This window comes from Lampetra planeri, chromosome 21 (genome assembly GCF_965212315.1).
Source record: "Lampetra planeri chromosome 21, kcLamPlan1.2.h2, whole genome shotgun sequence".
NCBI classification, from domain to species: domain Eukaryota; kingdom Metazoa; phylum Chordata; class Hyperoartia; order Petromyzontiformes; family Petromyzontidae; genus Lampetra; species Lampetra planeri.
Genome location: NC_136127.1, coordinates 9,134,717 through 9,153,007, shown reverse-complemented (window position 1 = coordinate 9,153,007; position 18,291 = coordinate 9,134,717). Strand labels below are relative to the sequence as shown.

General features: G+C 43.2%; 1 protein-coding gene across 1 annotated transcript in view; it reads right to left on the bottom strand.

Moving 5' to 3' along the window:
• CCDC141 (coiled-coil domain containing 141) overlaps positions 1-18,291 on the bottom strand; it is a 42,607-nt gene that overhangs the window by 10,162 nt on the left and 14,154 nt on the right. Inside the window, exons 8-21 of the mRNA XM_078603946.1 lie at positions 16,221-16,393; positions 14,388-14,529; positions 13,923-14,039; positions 10,724-10,915; positions 8,699-8,872; positions 7,248-7,430; positions 6,927-7,052; positions 6,632-6,820; positions 5,392-5,565; positions 4,019-4,174; positions 3,096-3,236; positions 1,900-2,274; positions 1,398-1,581; positions 315-433 (exon numbers count right to left, since the gene is read on the bottom strand). Coding sequence (XP_078460072.1) covers positions 315-433; positions 1,398-1,581; positions 1,900-2,274; positions 3,096-3,236; positions 4,019-4,174; positions 5,392-5,565; positions 6,632-6,820; positions 6,927-7,052; positions 7,248-7,430; positions 8,699-8,872; positions 10,724-10,915; positions 13,923-14,039; positions 14,388-14,529; positions 16,221-16,393 — 2,445 coding nt within the window. The remainder of the gene's footprint in view (positions 1-314; positions 434-1,397; positions 1,582-1,899; positions 2,275-3,095; positions 3,237-4,018; positions 4,175-5,391; positions 5,566-6,631; positions 6,821-6,926; positions 7,053-7,247; positions 7,431-8,698; positions 8,873-10,723; positions 10,916-13,922; positions 14,040-14,387; positions 14,530-16,220; positions 16,394-18,291) is intronic.

Sequence of the window (18,291 nt, the reverse complement as noted above, 5' to 3'; positions counted from 1 at the left end):
AAAAAACCTAAGAATATGTTCAAATGTTAACGTTCAGCCGAGTTGTATCCAAATGAAAAGATTTACATGACCTCGTGGGTTCTGATTTTACACGCGGTAAATAAGTTTGATTAAACAGTTCAGAAGACAACAGCACATATTTCACCGTAGCATTCTAATTGAGTCAATAGTAATCTGCTGTCGTTCAATAAAGTACCTCGACTCGGGGTTCAAATGTGAAGCACAATATCAGAATAAATTACGGTTTATTATTCTCCGCAATCATCATGGTTTTAAAGTTGTAAGGTCAGCATGTTGACCGATGTAAAATGCACCTTCGTCAGAAGTTTTTCTTCAAGGTCTCTTATTTCGTTGCTCGTTTTTCTGATCGACGTCATTATTTCATCGTGTTGGGTCCTGGTTTTCTCGATGTACTTTTTACTTTCCTCAGGGCCTACAGAACATCAGCAGAAAACAATACGCATATAGAAGGTATTTTGTTTGTTGGTCGGTAATAATAATACAATTTATAACACGCGCAATGTTGCGGACCGAAAACGCAAACTCTGAGGCGCGTAGCGGAGCTCGGCGTCGGATCACGTAGCGTGATTCCATGGAGACTCGGTGGTAAAATGTCGAGCGGAAGAGATGCGCCCTTAGGTTGTTTTTGAGCGTCGAAAATGATTGACCGTTACGGATGTGAATAGGGGGGATGGCGTTCCAGATGACGGGGGGGCTGCGACGGAGAAACGACGAGAAGCAATTATAGTCCTTGTCCTGGGAGTTTCGAGGAGGTTCTGCCACGCACTGCGAAAGTTCCTACGATTAATTGAAGTGTAAGGGCGTCAGCAGAGAACTTAAGTATGGTGGGTAGGCGGATTTCAGGGCGCAGTAGCAGAGGCAAGCGATCTTGAAGGTAATTCTGGTCGAAATGGGCAGCGAAGGATGGACAGGGAGTCAGGGTGAGGGTTGCGGGGGCTGTGGACAACTCCAGATTCATCCCACTAGTCTAATTTTTATTAAACCAGATTATCAACTATATCAAACTGACAGTCTCAGATCAATTACTCATGGCTGTTTTTAAAAAAACATCAAAATAAACTGTGGCTTTTAACTCAATTTGGCAAATTTAGCCCTGAAAATCAATAAATAAAACTACAACTTTGCTTTACTGCCACGTGACCAACATCAGTGCAGCAGGGTTGTGTAGGAACATGTGGCACCGTGGTTGTGAAAGAGATGTCACTTGATGGGATCTCAGAAGTAACTCCATGATATCACCATCCACGAGCCATTTTTCAACATGGGGCGAGGCACTTCTCTGCGAGTTCCCAAATTATATTTCCTTCATGACAGTGATGGCACAAACACACAGCAGGCCAAAACTACACATTAAAAAAAAATTGAACTTCGCTTGCCGTAGACACGGAGAGCAAGGTCTTCAATCAAGTGCATCCTCTCCTCCTGTTCAGGAACCGTAGGCCACAAGAACAAGTCGAATTGGCGGCCTAGCATTGCCATGCCCTCGCGAGTCTTGCACTCGGATGAAAACGTTCTCACGCGCGCGATGGTGGACACGGTTTCCTCGCACCAGAAGATACTCTGAAAGAGCAACACAAACATGTGATTATTTGATGCTCGATGGTGGGCAATTATACCACAGAACAAGTCACAGGCCTTAATACCCTTATACCTGGCATAGTACTGGCACAATCATTGTTCTTAACTCGGTGGTACAATTGTACAAATGTGGACAAAGTTCGATACGGTGTTTTAAATTAGTTATTCAAACATGCAAAACTTTTGTGGAAAATGCAGTGATTACGCCGAGAGCGTTTGGTGACGTAATAAAAATAACCACGTGGTTTTTTGCTTCCTAAAAAATCATCAGCTTTTAAATGAAAACAACCGCGGGCTCACATCCTTCATGGCGTCCTGAAGTTGGATGGTTAACTCCAAATTGCATCTGTATTCCTCCACAACCCTTTCCAGCTCGGATACATCCTTGTTCAGTTCCACTGTGTCTGCTTTCAACTCGTCCGCCCAGTTCAGCAGTATCTCAGTGCTCTTGTGATTCCACTCCCCCACTTCTCCACCTGGTGCTGAGCACTCCTGTCCCACCAGTTTTCCAGATGCTCCCAGGTTTCCCCCTCGCCCTTCAACTCCATTTACATCGGCAGCGAGATCACGCTCATTCGCTTGAATCCCCTGAGGCTTCAGGGTACAGGCCTCGCTCCAATTATTCAGCGTATCCGTCAGTTTTTCTTGGAAACGCTGCCATCGCAATTTAAATGCCTAAAGTTTTGGTAGGAGGGAAGGAAACAGCTTGGTACAAAGAAGACATTCTCTTTAATAAATGTTCATATACAAGTAGTTTTGAAAGTGCACGCTGCAGAACAAAGATGTGGTGAACATTAAAATAGTTGCATGAGATAATTATTTGTTTGCTTATTCAGCTTAATGAGAATCAAGACTTTTATTAAACAGATGCTTCTGTATAATTCGTTATACACATAAACGAGTAAAAGTATTAGTTTAGTAATAGGATACAGTCCATTCTCAATCAACTGCTGGATGAAAGCCTCATCATGCTGTCTATCTTGGGTAATTTTTACCATACTTCACCACACTGGTCAGTACAGGTTGGTGAAAGGGGATGCGTTCAGATATCACTCGCCACTGATATCAACCTTGGCTGGGTTTCGAACTCAGACTGTTAGGTTCATATCGCAGAGTGAACTTTTGCATATATTCTAAGGTTTTTTCGGTAAAGTCACGTAGGTAAAAACATTAAAAAAGTAAAATAAAATAAAAATCACGACGTTTCGGAGGCAACACAAGCTTCCGTCTTCAGGTGGTACCGTCACAGCCACGACAGCTGTATCAAGTAAATGAGAGATTGCAGGAGCTACCACTCCGAAACGTCGTGATTTTTATTTTATTTTAATTTTTTTAATGTTTTTACCTACGTGACTTTACCGAAAAAACCTAAGAATATGAATCATTGCAGTCACGAAAGCTTCAAATCTAGAATTTTGCATATACTTTGTAAAAAAACTAAAGTTTAGTGCGATGCACAGCATTATACTCAGCATTGTTAACCAACCCTTATGTACCGGCAGCTTCTCCATGTACATCTCCACTTGTTGAACCTGATTTATTGCCGCTTTAGCTTTGCGGGATTTCTCAGGCTTTTTCATGTAGTTAAACCTCAAGTTGTTGAATTTCCTCTTCAAATCTCGGTAGGATTCTGTAAACTACACACACATTTATAAGCACAAGAATATTATTTATATAATAATATACATTCCTTTGTTAAAACTACTGCTAGATAAATGCCTCTATGGGGGTAGTTGGTCATAATTTACAATTCTGGTCAGTCTGGGTTTTTGAAGTTTGGGGCCAGGACCCATTCAGATGTCCATTCCCCACTGATGTCAGCTGTAGTCAGGAATCAATCTCAGGTCACCAAGTTCATAGCGCAGTGAATAAACCACTATGCCGCTGCCCCCCCCCCCCCCCCTAGTTATATGTAGTGCATAACAAGATGGGGTAGTTAAGGCCCTGTTGAATATGATGAGAAAACATGCACAGGCTGATGCTGTTACCTATTTACCTGTTTAGCATTATTCCATTTATTTGATATCAATAGGCTAATTAAATTATGGAAAGTATGTTTGTTGGGCAATGCTAGAGAAACATTTCCTAAACCCGCATTTTTCTCAAGTGGATCATTGTACCCTAAATTTTCCATTATTTTTATCCCAATGATATTCTTGAAACAACATATATGCACGCAATAAGAGGCGAACAGATCTGTAAATCTCAAAGTCACTCTGTCACTCTTTTTCAATTGAAAAGATGATTGATTCATTATTCGACGACGTGAAGTATTACATTTCTGTGTAAACACAACAATCCTCGCATTAAATGGGCCGTGTCGTTTTTCTTCCTATTCCCTGCACTGTGTAAATAACTTTCCCTATAAATATTTATTCATAAAGCAAAAAACCAATCCATACAACCGGAGCTTTCGAACCTCCTTCAGTTCTTCACGGGTGGCGCAGAGGTTGAGGTTCATTTGAAATTTACGTTCCACCGCGAGACCTTTCCTGCTCCACTCTGTGCAACGTTCAGCCAAAACATCAGCAGCTGACGAAAGCTTCTCTTGGCGAGCGGCGCATGTCACCGTCCACTGAAAATTAGTACATCGGATGGTGTTGGTTATTTACCATCCTAACCACATGTATACAACACGGCCACACTCAATGGCATGCAGTCACAACATTGTACGGCACTTATGTAGGCAGTTTTCCTATACGGCGCATTTAATATTTAATTCGTAAGAATTCTGGCAATAAGCAGGTAAAATTTACTTTGTTTTCGGCGTACGAATACATTTGCCGCAATCAAAGATACGAACAAAGATTGTAGTGTGGATTGACATCGGGCACCTTATGGTAATATTCAAATGTACGTAGGGAATTAATTAATCATTCATCAAAAAAACGTAAGAAGCAGCATTTTCATTTTTCGATTTAAAAGCTTTCGTGACTGAAGGGATTCATCTTCTTGGTTCTTTCTGTAAAGTCACGTAGAAGGGAAATAATAAAATAAAAATAAAACATAATAAAATAATATAATAAAATAACATACTATTGTAATATAATAATATAATATAATAATTATATTATTATGTTTTATTTGTGTTTTTAATTATTTTATTATTTCCCTTCTACGTGACTTTACCGAAAGAACCAAGAAGACAGCGTTTTTATATCAGCTAAATGTCTACTTTATACCAACAAACACGCATTAATTTGCAATTTTTGGCACACAGCCAATGGGAAAAAAACTTGTGGCAAATTTACCCTGGCATCACTTCAAATGACGCAACCACATGCCAGATCACAGAGACCACATGTCGCACGACGAGGATTGAACCCCTGCTGCCACAGCGTGTGTGCGTTTTCGAAACTTGTTTTCATTGTTTCTTGTTATTTATTCGACAAGAGCCCGGTAAAAGGCACAATCCATAATAAAGAAAGCGGGGGGGTGGGGGGGTGCTATTGAATTCCGAGTACGGAAGTCCGAACTCAGTGCTCCTGGGTTCTAGGAAAGAGGTTGGGCTCGCTGCCCCACTCACGTAGTAGGGACTGCCTGCAAGTGGGAACGAAGGGGTATTTTTATATATGGGGGAATGGAAGGCAATGTAAGAGGAACAAAAGCAAAGGGACTGAATTCCGGGTACGGAAGTCCGAACTGGGTGCTCCTGGGTTCTGGGAATGGGCAGAAAGGTTGGGGCTCACCGTCCCGCTCATGGGGAAGGCAAGGGATGAGGAACAAAAGTAAATGGAAAAAGGTAGTGGGGGCAGGGGGCAATGCGTTTTTGAGTCTTCCCAACCGTCTCACCGAAGCGGTGACAATGTCTGCGATGAGCGAGAGGGCAAGGCCGCAGAGGTTCATGACACGCGTTCGCTTCTCCTGCCAGTGCGTTAGGAGCGTCTGTGCATGGGTGATGTCGTGAGACGGACAGGCGGAACTCCAACTTTGGTCTAACTCCTTGGACCAGTCGAGTCTGTCCAGCTGTGACAACACACACCGGAGTTGTGGGACATCTGTCACGACGGTGCAATAGCTACACAGTGAAGTGAAGGGTGTACGTTTAGTGTGGAGTCAGAGAGACTGGCTTTTTGTACACACGAGGTAGTTTTGCCTTTTGTTGATATGCCATAACGTGACAAATGAGCCATGGCACTTAGAAAACAACGAACCAATCACCAAGAAATTATGTGACACTAATCACAGCATGGGAGCCTGTAATTGGTTAGATCCTCTGTAGAGGGCAAGCAGAGGGTATATGAATGATTATCTTTTAAGGACAAACTGCACTCGTGCTGGAAATTAAAATTTATAAATAGGTATACGCATTGCACGCGAACAAAAAGCTTGGTGATCACAATATTTACGAGCGTGCATCTTGTACAGCTCAATTTAATTTGCCAAGTGTCTTTAACTGTGCGTGTATTGCATAGCAAAGGTAAACACAGCAATGTTGTTTTGCACCATCTACAGGATCAGGCGATGAAAAATCCACAGGGAACTGCCACAAAGCTCCAAATTAGAAAACATGTCTAGCCAAATGTGATTTTTTTTCTCTCTATATAATATCCCTGCAGTGCACCATAACGATTTTAAGTACATTAACGAAACACAGTGCAAATAGACATTTCTGTCATACTGCAGTCTGGAACTTCACGGAATTAGTACAATCGAACTATAATTGCAATTATACCTACATAGCGGGTTCAATTAATTAAATGTATGAATGCTACTGAAAATAACCTACTTCACTTCTTCATCACAATCTATTTCATGCTATGGTAGGCAAAATAATGGTGCAATGCTTATAGCAATATAACCATAAAATGTCAAGTTACGTGTTTGCAAACGGAAAATGCTGAATTCACTTTGTTTATCATCAATTGTTTTTCTGTGGGTTAAACATTCCCCATCCATTCACGAGCATGAACACAAAAATAGCAACGTTTCATTTATATTCGTAATATTAAAAATAAATAAATCCTCAATCTCATTACGCTCTCACGATCTCTCTCATTGGGTTTCGGGTTGGGAGTCATTGCCCCTTTACTTCATCAGTGACTTGATGCAACTTGGCAGCCATCTCCAGAACACGCTGACTCTCATTGATTTGATGTCTGGCCCGGCAGTGCAATGCCATCAGATCCGAGATGCCCGCTTCTGCTTCTTCACAATGCGAACCACAAGCTGCCAGCAGGTTCCGGGCCATCTCCAGATATTCCACGTCCGCGCTTATTCCCTGGAAGCCACAGGCAAATATTAATGTGTTGGGGGGGGGGGAGGGGGGGGGGGTCAGCAACGGGATTTTGTTTGCTCGAAAAATTATAAATATCCGTGGCGTGCACCTGAAAACTTGGCCTGGCCTGTCGGAGAGCAAGGACGAGACGAACGACAACTTCGCGATCTTGCTCGAGGTCTACGCTCGATAGCGGAACGAAAAGGTCTTCCACCTTCTTCAATTTAGATATTGTCTGGAAAGACCACAAAAAATGGCGATTGTAAACGGTTTAGTGTATGACTTATTCATGAAGTAACATGTAAATAGAAAACTGAATGCATTCCGCAGTTGACAGTACAGAGCAAGTGCGCACCAAAAAACATGCAGCTGATTCTTTTTTATTAACAGCTCATGCATTAAGGCAGCCACTTCAAAGGTACTCATTTACCTTCTGTATCATCTCTTGAAGTTCCTTTAAATAATTCTGGTGTACAGACCTGGCCCAACCTAGTGTGACGTGGAAAGACATCCACAGCTCAATTAGCCGCAACTTTTTCTTCATTAGCTCCTCCGTTGCGGATTCGACCACGGTCACCATGTTCTTCACAGGCATCTGCGTACTTGGCGCAACCTAAAAAAAAATCACTTTGAGCGTGCGTAGAAAATCCGAATCAGAAAATGTATTTATGCCGAGGAATCCGATGAGATGTAAAGCTCTTTTTTTCACATGCCTAGGAGTTCACAGATATCCAGTATTTAGACCATGGGAACCTCAGAGTATGAGAGCTCGGGGTAAATACTTACCCCGAGCTCTCATACTCTGATGGTGCATTGTCTTTGAGTTGTGCGCCTTTTGGCGTCATCTGGTCCAACCCATGTGAGACTAGGCTCTAAGGAAAGCTGTCTCGGGTGTGGACCAATCAACTTCAAGGACAGTGCACATTATCAGAGTAATGTTTTTTGTTTGCATTATGACTGCAGGTATTGTGGTCTATGCAAACATGACTCCTTGTAAAAAGGTGTCAGTTTTGTTGCCAGATAGAAGGGTAAAAAAACAATTATCAGATATCCGGTAGTTCAAAGACGGCCAGCATTTCAACTGCTGGCGAATGGGGGAAGCCCTTGAGAGCCCCTCGAGAGCACTGGTTCTTCAACTTAACTACAAACTCACAAACCTTTGGTGATACAAAGTAGTCGTAAATTTCGATTTAAAGATTTCGTGACTGCAGGGATTCATCTTCTTGGTTCTTTCGGTAAAGTCACGTAGAATGGAAATAATAAAATAATAAAAATAAAACATATTAAAATAATTCTCACGACGTTTCGGCCACAACGCAAGCAGCCATCCTCAGGTGAATAACAGGTCTGTCGAGAAGACAAAGTCTGAATTCAGACTCTGTCTTCTCTATTATTTTATTATTTCCATTCTACGTGACTTTATCGAAAGAACCAAGAAGAAAAAAAGTAGTCGTACTTACGGGCCCATGCTTAATTCGTGTTTCGATGATTTGCCTTATAAAAAAAAATCTGGCCATGTCTCGCACCCCCAGAAAGGGAATCTCGCACACCCCCAGAGGGTGCGTGCACCCAGGTTAAGAACCACAGAGTAGGCCGCGTATTCGGCCTACTCTTCCACACTGGTCAGACCTTGACAATTGACTAAGCTTCGTGTACCCCATTTATACTTCTGGGTGGACAGAGGCAGGAAGGGATGAAATAAACTTGCACCGCTGTTTCACTGCCACGTGGGGAAATCGAACCGGCAGACTCTGGACTGCGTGTGCTATCCATTACAGCACGGCAAGTGTCCGACTTGGCCGCGCATTATTTTCCAATCAATCAATCAATCAAGACACAATGCGCCCATGATTAAATGCGGAAATCGTGCAAATGCCATACCAGCGCAACAGCTGTGATGAAGCCAGAGCCAAGGTCGCGTGAGGACGCCATCGCATTAAGGGTCGTCCTCCACTTGGAATTTCCTTGCTCCACCAACATCGCCCGCTCCTCGTGCCCGACGTTCGTCAACTCCGCCTTGAAGAAATCCTCCATTGACCTCGAGTATTCGCCAATCTGTGAAAGAGGGTGCATCAAGAAGAGTGAATTCACGCACAAGCGTCGGCTAACATCCCACGGCCTCCATTCGTCTACAAACAGGGTTGCGACGTTCCATCTGCGTTGTTGTTGTTGTTGTTGATATTTCATGAACACTTGGACTCCTGTTGCTTGTGATTAATCAGAATCAGAATCCGTATTTAGACTGGAGGAGGAATTACGATGAGCTACGAAGCTTTGTGTTCACAGATGTCCAGTCGGGGCAGGTCAAAAAGTTACAACAACAAACAATGCAAACACCTGATAGGAGTACAACGTATAGGAAATGTAAGCAAGTCACAAATAACAAATATTTTTTTTTACAGTATAAAGTATATAACTGCAAATTACAAAAGTACATAGATTCCGGCTGATTTTTCAACAATAAATGCAAGTTTAGATTTAAAGCTTTCGTGACTGCAGGGATTCATCTTCTTGGTTCTTTCGGTAAAGTCATGTAGAATGGAAATAATAAAACAATACAAATAAAACATCGTGAGAATTATTTTATTATCTTTTATTTTTATTATTTTATTATTTCCATTCTACGTGACTTTACCGAAAGAACCAAGAAAATAAATGCAAGCTTGGGCAAGGAAAATAAAATTGCACATTAAAATTGAACAATCGCCACGTGGGTAAGGATCAAAGTTAGAAATCACATTTGCAAATATGTGCAATTACCTCTGTGGATACGCAAGTACAGCCACTTTTGTCAATCTACTTCTGGAGGAAGCCCCCCGCCAATGCCATGCGGGTGGTGCGGGTTACATGACCATACTTTACAATGCTGGTCAGTGCAGGTAGGTAAGGTAGGGAGCATAGACTTGCGTGGGTATTACAGTACAACGGTGGATTTTGTTACATTGCCCTCTGCTACCCATGATGTAGCTCCAGCACCACAGTACAGTACAAATGTAGAGTACAGTGCAGTAATTGTAAACATAAAAAAACGTGTTCAATTAAAACACGTTTTAAAGGAATATATTTTATTTGTATTATTTCTTGGTTATTCTCTCAGATGTTGCGCATACACCGTCTATGGAGACAACATTTACAATGACATGCACTTCATTCATATGCAAATATGAGACATCTGTGAATGCAATTCATTCTACCACAACGTACAGAACACGCAGCCAATTTGACAGTGTGGTACAGCAGAGGAGAACTCTTCTCTACAAGCCCTATTACCCGCAACTCCACACTATTTATTTCCATTATCCTCGACTTTACCCAAAATTCATAGCGAAGCGGCTTGCTGATAAATTAATCCTGTTATCCGCGATTTTCTACCCCAATGGATAGGAGTTCAATTCACGGATAGCCACACAGATAATACAATCCGTTATATTGGCCCCGCCATATCACCGCGGATGTATGCATGTCGAACTTCTTTCTCACCGTACGTAGCCAACTGTGCAAATCGTAGGTGCGGGAGAAGGAAAACAAACTGAACACAAAAAGCAGTTCTAAAGAATTGAGTTTTCCATCTAGATTTAAAAGTGCACAGCTCCAGTGGTTTCCTCAGGAATGCGTTCCAGACGGCCGCAGACGCGCATCTGAAAGCACTCAATGGAGTGACCGTCTTTGTTTGATGGCTATCCAAAAGCCGGTGCTGCGAGGATGACCGCAGTTTGCATGATGGTTTATGCTCTTTGAAGAGATCCAGCGAGGTCAAAAGATATGAGGATTTCTCCTGTAAATTGTAATTTGTGCCATCGGATACGACGCAAAATCAGCAAACGTGTCACTGCACAGTCTCCTGTGACTTCACTTGAGTAGAAAATGCAAATGTGCGTAGGTATGGGTGACGACCCTTTCTCATACCTCTTTGGCTGAGTTGAGAAAGGCCACATACGCCTGTATGGTTTCTGTACGCTCCTGTAGATCCGCGTACATGCAGGTCCAACGCTCACGCAATCGGGCAACTTTCTCTTCAAGCGCCTCCATGTCAGGCGCCTCCAGCTGTCGCAGCTGCGTGATGAGGTCCGTGATCTGGTCGACGCCACCTGCAATATCCTGCCAAAGACACAGATTTAATTAGCACCACGGCCAGCGCCTCGATGCGCGCAGACACATAGTTCATGTGTAGCAGCAACGGGTAATTACAAGTGAATTAACTTTGTTGGCGCCGATTAATAGCAACGACTTCAACAATAATTCTAATTTATAACGCGCATTGCATCCTAGGATCGCAATTGTGCGATGCATGAAAAGCAGGAAACAAAAACAGAACCAGGGCAACCGACTAAACTCAAGAGGGAAGGCCACTTTAAAGAGATGGGTTTTCAAAGCAGACTTGAATATGTCTACCGACTCTGATTGGCTGATTTCAAGTGGCAAAGTGTTTCAGAACTTAGGTGCCACGCTAACAAAAGTCCGATCACCAAAGGAGTGCAACCGAGACCTGGAAGTGCTGAGCAGTTGGAGATTTTAATCAGATGCGGCAGTTTTGCATGCGCATACTAGTACACATGGTACGTTGGGCCAACGCTGGTCCAACGGTTCCAACAACATGCCAATATTGGCTCAACGCTGCATGTTTACTGGGTAAATATTGTACCGTAATGTCTAGGAGTAATAAAATCCAATCAAGCAACCCCATGCTACGTATCCATGTTATGAATCCAAGAAGAATGTTAACCACTTAATATCTCTTTCAGTTTCTACAACAGAGAGACGCTCGTTCAGTCAGATCGTACGTCCCTCTGTACTTTCTTCATCCACACGCGACCTACACATATCACGTGCACATCAAACGGAAGTTCCATGGTGCTGTTGCTGTCTTGTCAAGAGACAAATAACCCACCCAGAACGCCGAAAGCAGTGCATCCTGTTAGTAAACAGCCCACGGAGGCGGATATCATAGCACAATGTCTGAGAAATAAATCCCAAGCCAACCTGCACGACTGCATTGTTTAACATACTATACATTGGTTTTAATACAAAAAAAAACAATGGAACAACTTTATCGATGCAACACAATCAAGTTGTATCACGAGCAGTAAAGATATGGACCAGTCTGGGTTAGCCATGGAATGATGGCTTGCTAAAGTGATCAAAAGCATTTGGAGCATTATGATGATAACATATGACCAATGAATGCCTTTTTGCAGCACATTACGATTTGCTCAAGAAAGTATTGATATTGTTAATTGTTGAAATTGGCATACATGCACACATATATATGGGACAGCTATATTAAGCATAGACAACAACTTTGTTTGCACATACATATTGTCAGCCTATGCATAGCCTACACAGACTGTTGGGGCAAGCGTTGTTTGCGAGCATCTATTCAGGCCAGGAGACAGCTTGGCCAGAAACCACACCCACGCCTCTGTCTCTCCAGTACACCACATCAGGTACAGACAGTCCCCGGGTTGCGGAAACCCTTACTTACGGAGACCTTACGGATATGCTCCCCATAAACCATGTTAAAAGAAAATATAAATACGCGGAAATTGTCACGTTAGTTACGTGAGCGCAAGTAGTGCAGCGCGGTGAGGTTGCGAATGAATACCGCGGAGCAAGGAGGTGTGAGGCGGGCAGCCGCCTTATGCCTCGCACCAGCTTCACTGGAATTAAGCTAAATGGAATTTATCTTTGATTTTGGGGAGGAAATTGTTCAGTTTCCGACATACAAAAAATTCGGGTTACGGATCGTTCTTGGGAACCTTTCCCTTCCCTAACCCGGGGACTGCCTGTACTCATATTAAGGCTGAGTCCACCTAGGGGAGGTGCGGTTCAGGCTCAGATATTCACCACTTCTCTCAGCTGTGCGTGCGAATTGAACTCGGGCGACCTAGTCTGCAGTGTGGTGCTTATGCACGTACACAATGTATGCAATTGTACATTGCATGTATACGTTCTGCAGGCACCAAATGGTTAAATTGCAGACATGCTATTTTAAGTTCTCTATTTCTGCACAAGAGCTCTATTTAAATGTGGAGCACCTTGACTCGGACATGGTGTACAGGACCAGGTGCTCCGCATTTAAATAACCGACATTCCACTACAAAGGGTGAAATAGGGTGATTCTGTTTGTTGTTACTAAGTCAACAAAAGTAATGTTTACATTAAAAATAATCTGTAATGAAAGGGTATTATCTTAAATTCTAATTACAAACACAGGCAATAACATCATGGAAATCAAGGGACCTCATGAGAGAAAGCAAAGCTCAAAAATCTCTAATGAAAGGGAATTATCTTAAATTCAAATTACAAACGCAGGCAGTAACATCATGGAATTCAAGGGACCTTATGAGAGAAAGCAAAGCTCACCGCTATTCTGTTTATGATGAAATAGAGAGGTGAATGAGGAGCAGGTTTGAGTGCAATTGGGACGCTGAACTTCATAACAGAAATCAGTTGGTATATATGTATGTTGAACTTCGTAGCCAACCGTGCTTATCGGAAGTGCAGGGGAAGAACAAACTAAACGCAAAAAGCAGTTCCAAAGAAATTAGTTTTCACTCTAGATTTAAAGTGCATAGCTCCAGTGGCTTCCTAATATCGGAAGAAGAGCTTTCCAGACGGTCGCAGAAGTACATGTGAAAGTGCAAGATGCAGTGACCATCTTTGTTCAATGGTTCGCCAAAATCCACTACGAGGATGGCCGGAGTTTGCGTGATGGTTTACGCTCCTTGACGACATCAGCAAGGTATCGTGCTTAATTTGTGGCAAGCACTTTGTGTGTAATGAGCGCAACCCTATAATGTATTCGTTCAGCAATCAGCTCAGTGAGCACCGGATAGGCATGGTCGGATCTTGCAGTACCCGTCACGACGTGGATAAGAAACACAGGCGATGGAGCGATGTAAACGTCCTCGTGTGCAGGTGCTAGATGGATTGTTATCGAAGACTTCAGGAGGCCTTCATCCAGCAGTATATTGATAATGGCTGATGACGATATTCTATTTTCAATGCTGCGCATGTCGTAGAAATTGTTCAAATAGAAATAAGGTGGTCGAAACGTGGCTCTGTACGTGACAGCTTTTAACCGAGAAGCATGTGCGAAACACACCTTTGATAGGTCCATCAGGTGCACGTGTTCGTCCAGGATGTTTTCATATTCAGAGGAGAGCACATCACATTTACTTTTCAAAACAGGTTCATATTTAGTTTGAAGGCTGCTGGTGACCTACGATGCGAAGAGAGCACAAGGGAACAAGAATCACGAGGAAGCTATCAAAGCAAGCAGTGTATTCTGGACACATTAACCCCTTTCACTCCGCAATTACAGAGCAGATATAGTCCGCGAAGCAATAAACTAACGCCGCCACCGACGGCCCAAGATGCAATCATATCAACGCGCAATTCATCTCAGTTACTTTTCTATGTTTCACCATTGATCAATACCGACGCAATTTTTCTTATTCGTGGATGTGCAACAATCGACCGAAAATTCGATATCATGGGGGGGGGGGGGGGTGATTCTCTCTCTCTCTCTCTTCCCCTGCGAGCATTTGAGTGATGGACCAACGTTGACCTTTTCGAGGAGCTCTTGAAGGAGACACAGCAGACGCTGCCGCTGCAGGCACAGCTCCATGGGCGCTGTGCACGCGGCCTCCAGCCTCTGCGCTCTCCGCTTCACGCCGTCCAGCGCCCTGTGCGCTCCGTCCATCCCGCCACTGGAATTCGGCACGCGCAGACACAACAGCAAAGATCCCCCCACCACACTCGCCGAACGTAGCGTCCAACAGACTGCTGCAGGCACGCACCCAGGAAGGCAGTTGACGGCACGACGCCCGGTGGCAATTGTCTACCCAGTGCTGATGTCTTTTTTTTTTTACACATACTGCACCAGGTAACTATTTAAGGCCGAGTTGACCTCGGGGAAGCCCAGGATCGGTTCAGATATTGTTAGTCGCTGATGTTAGCCGTGTCCGGGAATGGAACCGCAGTGGCACAGTGCACCATCATGCTATCACTTCATATACATGCACACACACATGCATGCTTTCACACACACGCGCACAATAAATACAAAGCAGAGAAATGCACACACGCATGAACATGCGTTAGCATACACACACGTGCACATGCAAGCACACACAAACACATATGCATGCAAGCACACACACAACACTTGCAAGCAAGTGCTATTAGCGAGCACCTATGAAGGCCGGCACAGTACACGAGGGGGTGGGTGGCTCGCACCACGCCTGACCGCCTTTGTCTCCCAAGTGGCAATGTTTTTACACATCGCACCAGGTACTCATTTGAGTTGGCCTAGGGGTGGCCTAGAACCTATTCAGATAATCGTCACTGGTGTTGACCGTGAGTGGGAATCAAACTCGAGTCAGCAGGGGTTCGTAGCGCAGCATGCTAACTGCCACACTAACACTAACATCCACACACACACACAAAGACCTACACGAAAATGTACAGACACACCAGCAAGGCAAACCAAATGCAACATTGCCAAACTATAACAGGGGCACGAAGCATACATTATTAATGAGCAAGGCCTCACATGTTTTTTGATCAGTCATTCAGTTTCATTGTAAGGAAGACACAATAATTGGAAATTATTGAAAACCCAGATCCAAGACCCTTTCATGAACGAATATTAATACACACACACATCACAATGGCGGTCCAATGTACGATTCAGTCTAATTTAACTTTCAAAGCATGCCACATAAACAAATTAAGGTGCGTTGCAAATGCATGAGTTTTATTTTTTTAAAGATGGCGTTTTAGAATTTTAAGACACAAGCCAATCAAAACATGTCAGGACAGTCCAACATCTTTGAATATGCTGGAATTTCAACAAAAGCAATGCAATAGCATTTAGGTAGTAGGGTTTAAACAATGCAATATATTTCAAGACCGGATACCTAAAGAAAAGTTATTAAAAATATATGGAAATCCCAATGGATAAGTAATGAGAAATTACATTAAAACTGATACTCTACGACAAAAATTTAAGATTGAAGTAATTTTACAATTATTTACGTATTCGTAAACGGAAGCTTATCGTAAACAAAATCGTGTAACATTGTGGTCCTTCCAAACGCTGCCAATGTACAGAGCTTAGCTGGTGAGCCTGTCCTGCTACCCCTTCACCAGCGTAGTAATTATATGATAATTTCTTGTCAAAGCAATGCAATATATATTTTATTTAAATGTAGTGCCTCCACATTTTAGTCAATCGGCACATTGCATGTGATGGGGTAATGTGTGGGTACTCCCACATGTTCCAAGACATCTTGGCCAGCATCAAAGAGAAGGTCAAAATACCCTCGAGAGTAGAGGTCCTTCCATCAGCAGTGGCATGAGCAATGAAATTGCACCTTTATCTTTTCCTTTTCAATACCTCATTCCATCTGCTGCTGCCAGAAAATGCGTGCCCTTGTCTGTAGCTTCGGCGATGACATCCCTAATGGCATTTGAGATGTCCTGCTGTTCCTTAGCCTGAGCTGCCAGTCCTTTTGAACTTGACTTGATCAACTCAACCTGCGTTTCCAGTCTGGCCAGCGCATCTGAAGCCTGCCAAAGGTTCGTTGGAATGGGCAAAACACAAAGCAACGATTACTGACTGCACGCATTAATTTGCATTGAACGACAGGGCATAATTGTCAAACTCTTAGGTTTTTTTCGGTAAAGTCACGTGACTTTACCGAAAAAACCTAAGAATATGAATCCTTGCAGTCACGAAAGCTTCAAATCTAGAATCATAATTGTCAATTTGCATTTGGACTACAAGATTCCAGAAGCAGGCTAAATCAGCAGATCCTAATGTTTCCTCGCATTGAAAGTCAGACATAAACGGATTGGTGAAAATGCAGCATTTATTTTGTTATATTGTAAAATTAAATGCTTTTAAAGCTAAACCATACAGAAACCCTTATTTTAAGCCAGCCAAAAGCCCACTGAAATCAGAAGGGCAATCTGGGACGAATTATGACACCATAGAGAACACAGAAATTGAGCATTTCAACACAGGATCAATAAAACAAAACGGCACATTAGGAAAGTCTCAAATGTGATTGAAATAATAATTAATATATACCCTTGACCGAAGTGGGATTTTAATTTCCCACCTATAAATATCACCATTTCACCCATTGTTTAATCACATAAGCAGCAGCTATTCTCCTTGGCTTTGCGAGCGCATAACACAGGCGCGTATTTGCCGTGCTAATGAATGCCACCGAGCCGGAGAACGGCCTCCGGCCCATCACACAACAACAGCTTCAAGCAGTGAATCACGTAGGCTTCTGTGATGGCAGCATATTTTTTTCAGTCATTAGGCAAACTCGGTGTTACGTGGCACGAGCACAGACATCTGAGCAATGTTTTGTGCGTGGCAGTCAGGGGCCAGCGTAGGGTCTCGGCGAGTGGGTTGGGCAGAGTCGGCTTGTATTGGACTGCACCGCGGTTTGCAAATTATCTGTTGCACCAGGACAGCATGAGCAAAATTAAATAGTTATTGTTTGGGACAACACAACAACAAATACAAATAATGCATCTCTACGGCAATTGGTGGGGGCAGCCCGGTGTAACGGGCCGTAGTATACCCCCAGGTCGTAGCATACCCGGGGTTAAAACGGCCTAGGCCAAATTATACCCCTCTAGGCCAAATCATACCCCCATGATAGTAATAGTGCTGAGCGATATACACATGAATTACTAAATTTTTCCAACATTTTATTTAATGGACGAGGCGATTTAATATTTTATTTCTTTTCCAGGGGTGTACTTAACTCTGCGACTGGGGTACCAATCAATCCGAAATCAGTGGTGCTACTACTTCGATGTCGAAATGCAGCGAGGACGATTGCGCTGAAACCCTGAACGCTCGCGGTACGCACCATAGTGGTGCATCGTGTACAGCTCGTCGAGATGAGTCGATTGCCGCGTCGCCCACCATCAACAGACTAAAAATGACTGCATCACCGACATTATGCGAGAGCCAGGGTGCTGTGGGAACCTCGGGGTACCGCCATAAGGTTCATATGTCCCATCTGTATGGGATAGAGCGTTGCCCCCTTGCATACGTGGGTTTCCTCTGGGTCCTCCGGTCTCCTCCCACGTGAATAAACACTCAATGGTTGGCTGAAAACATCCTAATATATGCACTTGAGCGTTTGTAAATTGCGCGGCGTTGTGAGATGCAGTTGCATAATTGATGGTACGTGAATAAAAAAACTGGAAATTGTATATTTTAATCTAGCATGACAACGTAAAGATATCCCTAGATGCAGTACAGAATCATGGCGCAAAAACGGATGATTGAGTTTCTTTTAGGAAACGAGAACTCACTGCCTCTTCAAGAGAGCAATCAACAAGGCACAGCCATTGGCATTGCCTAAGGTGCAATTCCAAAACGAGCTAACAGACAGAAAGGACAAATCCATATATGTACAGCACAAAACAAATTCATC